Source organism: Panulirus ornatus, chromosome 28, assembly GCF_036320965.1.
Source record: "Panulirus ornatus isolate Po-2019 chromosome 28, ASM3632096v1, whole genome shotgun sequence".
Lineage (NCBI taxonomy): Eukaryota > Metazoa > Arthropoda > Malacostraca > Decapoda > Palinuridae > Panulirus > Panulirus ornatus.
In genome coordinates, this window is record NC_092251.1 from 18,282,735 (window position 1) to 18,295,807 (window position 13,073).

The 13,073-nt window shown below is 46.3% G+C and overlaps 1 protein-coding gene across 1 annotated transcript in view; it reads left to right on the forward strand.

The window, feature by feature from the left end:
* LOC139757876 (SET and MYND domain-containing protein 4-like) overlaps positions 1–12,829 on the forward strand; it is a 35,991-nt gene extending 23,162 nt beyond the window's left edge. Inside the window, exons 5-6 of the mRNA XM_071678794.1 lie at positions 1,840–1,961; positions 11,530–12,829. Of these exons, the coding sequence (XP_071534895.1) occupies positions 1,840–1,961; positions 11,530–12,637 (1,230 nt within the window). The 3' untranslated portion in view covers positions 12,638–12,829. The remainder of the gene's footprint in view (positions 1–1,839; positions 1,962–11,529) is intronic.
* The last annotated feature ends 244 nt before the right edge of the window (positions 12,830–13,073 follow it).

The following is a 13,073-nucleotide window of genomic DNA, read 5'->3' on the forward strand; positions in this document are numbered from 1 at the left end:
ACCCCGGCCTTAGCTTGATGAAACATCCTTGCTGAAGCATTATGACACACCCCTGCTGAAGCATGATGACACACCCCTACAGAAGCATAATGACACACCCCTACAGAAGCATAATGACACACCCCTGCTGAAGCATGAAGAGCATGATGACACCCCTGCTGGAGCATAATGACACCCCTGCTGGAGCATAATGACACCCTTTGCTGTAGCATGATGGCTCACCTCTGCTGAAGCTTGATGACACCCCTGCTGGAGCATGATGACACACCCCTACAGAAGCATAATGACACACCCCTACAGAAGCATAATGACACACCCCTACAGAAGCATAATGACACACCCCTACAGAAGCATAATGACACACCCCTGCTGAAGCATGAAGAGCATGATGACACCCCTGCTGGAGCATAATGACACCCCTGCTGGAGCATGATGACACCTCTGATGATGCATGATGACAACCTTGCTGAAGCATGATGACACACCTCTGCTGAAGCATGATGACAACCCTGCTGGAGCATGATGACACACCCCTGCAAAAGCATGATACACCCCTGCAGGAGCATGATAACACATTCTTGGTGGCGCATGATGACACACTTCTGCTAGAGCATGATAAAACCCCTGGTGGAGTATGATGACATACCTCTATTGAAGCATGATGACAACCCTGCTGGAGCATGATGACACACCCCTGCAGAAGCATGATACACCCCTGCTGGAGCATGATAACACATTCTTGGTGGCGCATGATGACACACTTCTGCTAGAGCATGATAAAACCCCTGGTGGAGTATGATGACATACCTCTATTGAAGCATGATGACAACCCTGCTGGAGCATGACACACTCCGAGTGGAGCATGATAACACACTCCTGCTGGATCATGATAACATCCCCAGCAGAAGCATGACACGCTCCTAGTAGAGCATAGCATATCCCTGGTGGAGCATGATAGCGCCCCCCTGCTGGAGCATGATAATTTACCCCTGCTGGAGTATGATAACACACCCCTGCTGGAGCATGATAACATATCTCTGGTGGAGCATGATAACATAACCCTGCTGGAGCATCATAACTTTCCCCTGCTGGAGCATGATGACATACCCTGTTGGAACATGATGACGCATCCCTACTGGAGCATGATAACATACCCCTGCTGGAGTATGACACACCCCTATTGGAGCATGATAACGTACCCCTGCTGGAGTATGATAACATATCACTGGTGGAGTATGATAACATACCCTGCTGGAGCGTGATGACATACCCCTATGGAGCATGATGACATACTCTTGCCGGAGCATGATGACAACATCCTTACTGGACATGATGACACACCTCTGCTGAAGCATGATGAAATATCTCTGCTGAAGCATGATGACAACCCTGCTGGAGCATGATGACACACCTCTGCTGGAGCATGATGACACAACCCTGCTGGAGCATGATGACACAACCCTGCTGGAGCATGATAACCCTGCTGGAGCATGATGACACACCTCTGCTGTAACATGATCAGTTCTAGTACTGGGTCAATTGTCTATGATGTAGGACTGTACATGATCTCGGGCGGTGTTGTGTACAGCTTGGGTGTTGGTCAGAACCAAAATGTTGGGTTAACTTTATAACGTTTGCTTGTCCAGCCCGGACCATGACGCAAGCACACGCAAGCACAGAGATTCCCCTGATGGGAAGCCACATACGTGACAACACAGGTTTCTATGCGTGTGTTCCCTCCACGGAGACTCCATGGCAACTTGTGTGCCCTCCCTGCTACAGACGGGGTGCGTGGCGCGCATGTTGGAGGGGGATACACGTGTCTCTTCCTCCCCACAGGTGTCGTACTGCAGTGAGGCGTGCCAGGTGGCCTCATGGACGGGTCTCCACAAGGCAGAGTGCAGGGTCCTCAACCACCTCATTAACCCCGACATCGGCAAGATGGCTCTCCTCTCCTACAGGTTGGTGGCGGGGAGTGGCCCGGGACCAAGGTAGAATAGCCAGGGACCAGGGTAGAGTGGCTGGGACCAAGGGTAGAATGGCCAGGGACCAAGGTAGAGTGGCCAGGGACCAAGGTAGAATGGCCAGGGACCAGGGTAGAGTGGCCGGAACCAGGGTAGAGTGGCCGGGACCAGGGTAGAGTGGCCGGGACCAGGGTAGAGTGGCCCGGGACCAGGGTAGGGTGGCCCGGGACCAGGGTAGAGTGGCCAGGATCAGTAGAATGCCCGGGACTAGGATAGAGTGGGCCGGGACCAGGATAGAGTGACCGCTTCATTTGGCCTGGCTCAGCCCACTGACAACAAGTCGTCCCCTGTATACCACATCGCTCCATTCTGTCTATCCCATGCACGCCTTGCATCATCCTTCATATTCAGGCCCGATCCTTCAACGCTTCTTTCACTCCAGCCTTCCATGTCCATCTTGGTGTGCCATTTTTCTTGTTCCTTCGTGTCCCAACACCTCTACGTAGCCCCTTGGTCAGCTCTGTGTGGCACTGTTTAGACCATTTCATCACAAGTTCCTCAGTTTTCTCCTACCTGCTCATGTTACTAAAGTATTTCTTTCTTACCCTATGATTTCTTACTTGGCCAACCCTCCTCATATGCCTTATTGTCCTCAACGATCTGATACCCACCACTTCACCCTGGAACCTTCTTTATGTGCCATGCCTCGCCTCCAGACAGCACCCTCGAAACTACTGCACCATCCAACATACCCATTCGTTGACCCCAGCTACAGTGACTTCTCTTTCCAAACACTACTCAGTGCACCGAGGACCTTAGTCCCCTCTCTCTCCTATGGCTTTGTTAAGCTCCTATGGTTCCTTTCGCTGCCATGTCCACTCCCTCCCAGGTATCTAAAGTGTTCCATTCGCTTCAGGTTCTTTTCATTCAAACTCATACTCTCCTCAACTTCTAATGTTCATGACCTTCCTTTTATACACATCTCTCAACTTCCTCCTTTCCACCGTATCCTCCCGAACTCAGAATTCAACTTCGACAGTTTCTTGCCTGAGTCTGCCGCCCTTATCCCCCAACAGGCTGCAGACGAGCCCCTATCTCTACGACCCTCGTATTTACCTCCCTCACCTACCCATTTATGAACAAGTTAAACAGCCAGAGTGACATCATATCCCCGCGCCAGCGACCCACATTCCACCTGGAAGCACTCAACTTTCTCTCTTCCTCTTAAACACGCCTTACTCTTGATAGAAACTCACTGCTTTTGGTAACTTTCCTCCCACACCATATGTCCATAGCACGTTCTATAAGGCATCTCTATCAACGTTATCATACTCTTTCTCCAGATACATCAATGTCACTTACAGACCCTTTTATTTCTCTGGTTATTTGTTACATGTTGTACTGTCTTCGTAGCAAACACATGATCCACACATCCTCTTAAGAACTTCAGTTGCAATCCCATTGCAATCCCATCCACTCCAGCCTCCATACTGCACTTCATGTTAGTACAAGCGAGGTAGCGTTAGGAAACAATCGAAGAATGGCCCATCCACTCATATGCACATATATACACATAAACGCCCACATACGCACATATACATACATATACATATCAACATATACATATATATACTTGTACATACGCAGACATTACATACATACACATGTACATATTCATTCTTGCTTGCCCTCATCCATTTCCGTCGCTACCCCGCCCCACAGGGAAACAGCATCGCTATCCCCTGCTTCAGCGAGGCATCGCCAGGAATGCAGACAAAAAGGCCACATTCGTTCACACCCAGTCTTTAGCTGTCATGTGTAATGAACCGAAACCACAGCTCCCTGTCCACATCCAGGCCCCTTAGACATTTCCATGGTTAACCCTAAACGCTGCACATACCCTGGTTCAGTCCACTGACAGCACTTCGACCTCGGGATACCACGTCGTTCCAACCCGCTCTATTCCTTGCAAGCATCACCTTCACCATACTCTTTTTATTTCCACACATCTCTCTTACCCTTACATTACTTACTCGATCAAACCACCTCACACCACAGATTGTCCTCAAACATTTCATTTCCAACACATCCACCCTCCTCCGTGCAACCCTATCTATACCCCATGCCTCGCAAAGATATAACATTGTTGGAATTACTATTTCTTCAAATATACCCATTTTTGCTCTCCGTGATAATGTTCTTTCCTTCCACGCATTCTTCATCGCTCCCAGAACCTTCAATCCCCCCCTCCTCCCCACCCCACCCTGAGACTCACTTCCGCTTCCTTGGATCCATCCGCTGCTAAGTCCACTCCCAGATATCTAAAACACTTCAATTCCTCTAATTTTACTCTATTCAAAATTAAATCCCAATTAACTTGTCCGTCAACCCTACTGAACCTAATAACCTTGCTCTTATTCACATTTACTCTCAACCTTCTCCTTTCACGCACTTTTCCAAACTCGGTCACCATCCTCTTCAGTTTCTCGCACAAATCAGCCACTAAAGCTGTATCATGGGCGAACAACTGAATCACTTCCCAGGCTCTCTCATCCACAACAGACTGCATACTCGACCCTCTCTCCAAAACTCTTGCATTTATCTCCCTAACTACCCTATCCATAAACAAATTAAACTACAATGGGGACATCACACACCCCTACCGCAGACCGACATTCACTGGGAACCAATCACTCTCCTCTCTTCCTAGTCATACATATGCCTTACATCCTTGGTAAAAACTTTTCACTGCTTCGAGCAACTTTCCTCCCACACCACATACTCTTAAAACCTTCCACAAAGCATCTCTGTCAACCCTATCATATGCCTTCTCCAGATCCATAAATGCTACATACAAATCCATATATTTTTCTAAGTATTTCTCACATACATTCTTCAAGGCAAACACCTGATCCACACATCCTCTATCGCTTTGAAAACCCCACTGTTCTCCCCCAATCTGATGTTCTGTACATGCCTTCACCCTCTCAATTAATACCCTCCCATATGATTTCCCAGGAATACTCAATAAACTTATGCCTCTGTAGTTTGAACACTCACCTTTATCCTCTCTGCTTTTGTACAATGGCAGTATGCATGCATTCTGCCAATCCACAGGCAGTTCACCATGGTCCATACATACATTGAATATCCTCACCAACCAATATTGAATATCCTCAACAACACAGTCACCCACTTTCTTAATAAATTCCACTGCAACACCATCCAAACCCGCCGCCTTGCCAGATTTCATCTTCCGAAATGCTTTCATTACTTCTTCTCTGTACACCAAATCATTCTCCCAGAACCTCTCACTTCGTACACCACCCGACCAAAACATCATATATCTACCACTCTATCATCAAAAACATTCAACAAACCTTCAAACCTTGCTTCTTCACTACCTCTTATCAGTTCCCCACTTGCTCCCTTCACCAATGTTCCTATTTGTTCTCTTGTCTTACGTACTTTATTTACCTCCTTCCAAAAGATCTTTTTATTCTCCCTAAAATTTAATGAAACTCTCTTACCCCAACTCTCATTTGCCCTCTCTTTTCAGCTCTTGCACCTTCCTCTTGATCTCATGTCGCTTTCCTTTATATCTCTCCCAGTCATTTGCACTACTTCCTTGCAAATATCGTCCAAACACCTCTCTTTTCTCTTTCACTACTTACTTCGTCATCCCACCACTCACTACCCTTTGTAATCTGCCCACCTCTTACCTTTCTCATACCACATGCATCTTTTGCACAAGCTTCCCTGAATACATCCCGTTCCTCCCCCACTCCCCTCACGTCATTTGCTCTCACTTTTTGCCATTCTACACTCAATATATATATATATATATATATATATATATATATATATATATATATATATATATATATATATATATATATATATAATATATATATATATATATATATATATACTTATCCCTGGGGATAGGGGAGAAAGAATACTTCCCACGTATTCCCTGCGTGTCGTAGAAGGCGACTAAAAGGGGAGGGAGCGGAGGGCTGGAAATCCTCCCCTCTGGTTTTTTTTTTTTTTTCAAATTTCCAAAAGAAGGAACAGAGAAGGGGGTCAGGTGAGGATATTTCATCAAAGGTCCAGTCCTCTATTCTTAACGCTACCTCGCTAACGCGGGAAATGGCGAATAGTATGAAATATATATATATATATATATATATATATATATATATATATATATATATATATATATATATATATTATTTATATTTATTCTGCTGTGTCGCTGTCTCCCGCGTTTGCGAGGTAGCGCAAGGAAACAGACGAAAGAAATGGCCCAACCCATCCCCATACACATGTATATACGCACACGTCCACACACGCAAATATACATACCTATACATCTCAATGTACACATATATATACACACACAGACACATACATATATACCCATGCACACAATTCACACTGTCTGCCTTTATTCATTCCCATCGCCACCTCGCCACACATGGAATACCATCCCCCTCCCCCCTCATGTGTGCGGGGTAGCGCTAGGAAAGGACAACAAAGGCCTCATTCATTCACACTCGGTCTCTAGCTGTTATGTAATAATGCCCGAAACCACAGCTCCCTTTCCACATCCAGGCCCCACACAGCTCTCCATGGTTTACCCCAGACGCTTCACATGCCCTGATTCAATCCACTGACAGCACGTGAATTCCGGTATACCACATCGATCCAATTCACTCTATTCCTTGCCCGCCCTTCACCCTCCTGCATGTTCAGGCCCCGATCACTCAAAATCTTTTTCACTCCTTCTTTCCACCTCCAATTTGGTCTCCCACTTCTCCTCGTTCCCTCCACCTCCGACACATATATCCTCTTGGTCAATCTTTCCTCACTCATTCTCTCCATGTGCCCAAACCATTTCAAAACACCCTCTTCTGCTCTCTCAACCACGCTCTTTTTATTTCCACACATCTCTCTTACCCTTACATTACTTACTCGATCAAACCACCTCACACCACACATTGTCCTCAAACATCTCATTTCCAGCTCATCCACCCTCCTGCGCACAACTCTATCCATAGCCCACGCCTCGCAACCATACAACATTGTTGGAACCACTATTCCTTCAAACATACCCATTTTTGCTTTCCGAGATAATGTTCTCGACTTCCACACATTCTTCAAGGCTCCCAGAATTTTCGCCCCCTCCCCCACCCTATGATCCACTTCCGCTTCCATGGTTCCATCCGCTGCCAGATCCACTCCCAGATATCTAAAACACTTTACTTCCTCCAGTTTTTCTCCATTCAAACTTACCTCCCAATTGACTTGACCCTCAACCCTACTGTACCTAATAACCTTGCTCTTTTTCACATTTACTCTTAACTTTCTTCTTTCACACACTTTACCAAACTCCGTCACCAGCTTCTGCAGTTTCTCACATGAATCAGCCACCAGCGCTGTATCATCAGCGAACAACAACTGACTCACTTCCCAAGCTCTCTCATCCACAACAGACTTCATATATATATATATTATATATATATATATATATATATATATATATATATTTCTTTTTTTTTTTTTTTCTTTTTCATACTATTTGCCATTTCCCGCGTTAGCTAGGTAGCGTTAACAGAGAACTGGGCCTTAGAGGGAATATACTCACCTGACCCCCTTCTCTGTTCCTTCTTTTATGAATTAAAAAAAAAACAAGAAAGGGGAGGATTTCCAGCCACCCGCTCCCTCCTCTTTTAGTCGCCTTCTACGACACGCAGGGAATACGTGGGAAGTATTCTTTCTCCCCTATCCCCAGGGATATATATATATATATATATATATATATATATATATATATATATATATATATATATATATATATATATATATATATATATATATATATATATATATTATTCTTTTCATTATTATACTCAGTCGCTGTCTCCCGCGTCAGCGAGGTAGCGCAAGGAAACAGACGAATAGCCCAACCCACCCACATACACATGCATATAGATAAACGCCCACACACGCACTTATACATACTTATACATTTCAACGTATATATAGATATACATACTGAGACATATACATATTCATGCTTGCTGCCTTCATCCATTTCCATCGCCACCCCACCACACATGAAACAGTACCCCCCATCCCCCATCCCCCACCCCCACCCCCCACCCACGCTCGCGAGCGCGAGGTAGCGCAAGGAAAAGACAAATAAGGCCACATTCGTTCACACTCAATCTCTAGCTGCCATGTGTAATGCACCGAAACCACACCTCCCTTTCCACATCCAGGTCAAACAAAACTTTCCTTGGTTTACCCCAGACGCTTTACATGCCCTGGTTCAATCCATTGACAGCACGTTGACCCCGGTATACCCCATCGTTCCAGTTCACTCTATTCCTTGCACGCCTTTCACCTTCCTGCATTTTCTGGTCCTGATCGCTCAAAATCTTTTTCACTTCATCCTTCCCCCTCCTGGTTTGGTCTTCCACTTCTCCTCGTTCCCTCCATCTCTGACCATATATCCTCTTTGTCAATCTTTCCTTACTCATTCTCTCCATGTGACCATTTCAGTACACCCTCTTCTGTTCTCTCAACCACACTCTTTTTATTACCACACATCTCTCTTACCCTTTCATTACTTACTCGGTCAAACCACCTTACACCACATATTGTCCTCAAACATCTCATTTCCAACAAATCCACCCTCCTCCGCACAACCTTATCTATAGCCCACGCTTCGCAACCATATAACATTGTTGGAACCACAATTCCCTCAAACATACCCATTTTTGCTCTCTTAGATAACGTTCTGGCCTTCCACACATTCTTCAACCCTCCCAGAACTGTTCGCCCCCTCCCCCACCCTTTGACTCACTTCCGCTTCCATGGTTCCAACCGCTGCTAAACCTACTCCCAGATATCTGAAACACTTCTTTTCCTCCAGTTTTTCTCCATTCAAACGTACCTCCCAGTTGACTTGTCCCTCAACCCTACTTAACCTAATAACCTTGCTCATTCTTATTTACTCTCAGCTTTCTTGTTTCACACTCTTTACTCTTTGCCAAATTCAGTCATCAACTTCTGCAGTTTCTCACCCGAATCAGCCACCAGCGCTGTATCATCAGCGAACAACTGACTCACTTTCCAATCCCTCTCATCCACAACAGCCTGCATAATTGCCCCTTTCTCCAATACTCTTGCATTCACCTCCCTAACACCCCCATCCATAAACAAATTAAACATCCGTGGAAACATCACGCAGCCCAGCCGCAAAACGGCATTTACTGGGAACCAATCACTTTCCTCTATTCCTACTCGTACACATGCCTTAAATCCTTGATAAAAACTTTCCACTGCTTCTAGCAACTTGCCTCCCACACCATATACTCATAAGACCTTCCACAAAGCGTCTCTATCAACCCTATCATATGCTTTCTCCAAGTCTTTGAATGTCCTATAGAAATCCATCTTTTTTTCTAAATATTTCTCACACATTCTTTAAAGCAAACACCTGATACACACATCCTCTACCACTTCTGAAACCTCGCTGTTTTACCCCAGTCTGATGCTCTGTCCATGTCTTCACCCTCTTAATCAATACCCTCCCAATAATTTTCCAGTAATGCTCAGCAAACTTATGCCTGTGTAGTTTGAACGCTAACCTTTATCCCCTTTGCCTTTGTACAATGGCACAGTACATGCATTCCACCATTTCTCAGGCACTTCACCATGATCCATGCATACACTGAATATCCTTACCAGCCAATCAACAACAAATACTCACCCTTTCTTAATGAATTCCACTGCAACACTATCCAAACCCGCCGCCATGCCGCATGTCATCATCCGCAAGACTTGCACTACATCTCTCTTAAGCAAACCATTCTCTCTGACCCTCTGACTTCGCACATCACCCAGACCGAAACACCATACATCTGCCACTCTATCATCAGACACATTCAACAGACCTTCAAAATACTCCAACTCCTCACTTCATCACTTCCTGTTATCACTTCCCCATTTGCCCCCTTCACCGATGTTCCCATTTGTTCTCTTGTCTTCCGCACGTTATTTACCTCCCTCCAAATAATTTTTTTTATCATCCCTAGAGGTTAATGATACTCTGTCTCTCCAACTCTCCTTTGCCCTCTTTTTCAACCCTTGCATCTTTCTCTTGACTTCCTGCCGATTTCTCTTATATATCTCCCTGTCATTTGCATCCATTCTTGTAAGTATCGTCCAAACGCCTCTACTTCTTCATCCCACCTCTCACAACCTTTTCAAATCGGCCCACCTCCCACCTTTCTCATGCTATACGCATCTTTTGATCATGTCATCATTGCTTCCCTAAATACATCCCATTCCTCACCCACTCCCCTCATTTCATTTCCGTTTTGGAAATCTCTTCAAATCCTCACCTTCGCCTCCACAAGATAGTGATCAGACATCCCTCTAGCTGCCCCTTTCAGCACATTAACATCTAAAAGTCTCTCTATTACACTCATATCAATTAACACGTAATCCAGTAATGCCCTTTGACCATTTCTCCTACTCATACGTATACTTGTTTATCACACTTTTTAAACCAGGTATTACCAATTACCAGCCTTTTTTCAGCACACAAACCCACAAGCTTTTCATCATTTCAATTCACAAAACTGAATACCCCATGTACACCAATTACACCCTTCACTGCCACATTACTGACTTTCGCATTTAAATCACCCATCACTAATACCCGGTCACGTGCATCAAAGGTGCTGACACACTCACTCAGTTGCTCCCAAGAAACTTGCCTCCCATGATCTTTCTTCTCATGACCAGGTGCTTAAGCGCCAATAATCACCCATCTATCGCTATCCACTTTGTTACCCACAACAGTTTAGAATTCACTACCTCACACACTTTCACATACTCCTACAACTTCTGCTTAAGGAGTAGTGCCTTAGCTCTTGTCCTCTCACCAACTCCTGCCTTTACTCCTGAGACGTTTCCACACAATTCTTCCCCTTTACCCTTTCACTCAGGTCCAGAACATCCAGGGTTCTTTCCTCAAACATGCTACCTATCTCTTCTCTCTTCCCATCTTAGTTACATCCACACACATTCAGGCACCTCAGTCTGAGTCTTGGAAGTGGATGAGCACTCCCCGCTTGACTCCCTCTGTTTCCCCTTTTAGGAATTGAAATTCAAGAAGGAGGCGGTTTCTACCCCCCCGCTCCTGCCCCCTTTTGTCGCCTTCTACGACACGTAGGGAATACGACGGTAAAATTCTTTCTCCAGCCTATTTAGGGTATTTGAACGCCAACATTAATAGCAAATGTATCATGCATATAGATAATAAAGGACATTGCGAAAATTTTTGTTTATATCTATATACTAAACACGTAAAGCTGAATATGTCTTAGTATTTTGGGAGATGAACATCTCATTCTCAAGCATTGTCTATTCTCTGATTCATAATTCCATCATAATCAGCTTGTAGTAACGTAGCCCAAGACGCGTGACCTCTGCTAGAGCAGTGGAGGGAGGGATAATGATACTGACATTGTTTCCTGTTTGTCAGAGTGTTGACGACGGTGACGTGGCCAGCACTGCAGAAGTGGCGACAACAGATCGACAAGTTAGTTGAGGACGAGGCTGCTCAGGGCGCAGGCCAGGACCTACCGCCCGAAGACTTGACCGAGGGAAAGCCGGAAGGGACTCCCCTCGCCTGGCAAGGCAAGTACTCTCCACGTGACTATAAGACCGTCCTTCACCTAGTCACCAACTCCACTAAGAGGACCTTTGGTGACCTCTTCAAACGCACTATTACTGCAGTCTATCTGACACACTGCCTCAAGACATGTGGTTATTTTGGCGGGAGCGATGTTGACCAGGAAGACTTGCTGTTCGTGGCCAGTCTGGTGTTGAGGCACCTGCAGGGTTCTTCCTCCAACGCTTACGAGATTAGTGAGTTTAAAGTTGGTCCTGAGGGTCTGGTGGCAGCCAAGATGCTGGAGGTTGGTGGGGCTCTGTACACGACGGTCTCCCTCACCAACCACTCCTGCGTGGCCAACACCACGCGCTACAGCGTTGGCGACAAGTGTATCTTGAGAGCAATAAGGTCCATCCCTAAAGGAAGTGAGGTCTTTGATAACTATGGCTTCCACTTCAACGTAAGTACTGTCAATGAACGACAAGAAGTTCTACTTAACCAGTATAAGTTTAAGTGTTGTTGTGAGGCGTGCAGGCTGTCATGGCCGCTGTACCCACACCACACAGGGGAGAGCCTCATCTTCAGGTGTCCGGCCCCCTCCTGCCAGAGGCCTTGCTGTTACTCCACCAGCAGCCGCAACAAATGCAACATGTGCGGTAACCAGCAGCAGTACACCAAGCTTTTACAAGAACTAGAGCAACAGCTGACCCTCTTCAAGGACGCCCTGGACAAACTGAAGAAGGGCCAGGTCTCCACAGCCCTGCCCATCCTGCTGAGCCACCAGGCCTTCCTGGACCGCTACGTGGTGGAGCCGGTCAAGCATTACTCTGACACGCAGGAGGCCACCAAGCAATGCTATAACTACCTGGGCAACGTGAACCTTCCCCGCCAGGTGTCGGCCCCCGCCACCACGCCCCAGCGGCCTGCCCAACCCAGGCTCAAGGCAGCCAAGAAGCAGGTCATCCTCCCTCACTAGAACTACTTGGGTAACGGCGTACCCACCATACTCCGCCAGGCGTCCGGCCCCCACCCAACCCAGGCTCTGCTTCACGAGGCCTCCGTCTCTCCAACATGTTACGCTGTACCAGCCATCACTTCCACACCGCCTGTATTTATGGTCGAAATGTTCCAGTCTACAAACTGTAATCATACAGTAATGTGATACGAATCATAAGTGTTTCATTCCACCCAAACCATGAGAGAGCATTATGTAATCTACCACGGCTTCCCTTCTCACCAAGACTGGACTGCTGTCTCCTTGATAGCAGATTCGGGCCTTCCGGGCCCTAACCTGCTCGCTCTTACACAAGTCCACCGTCCTCCCTCAACACCAGCAGTCCTTCCTTCCCTTCCTGGCTGCCACACCTTCCCTCACGACCAGCACTCCCTCCTTCCCTGACCACCACACCCTT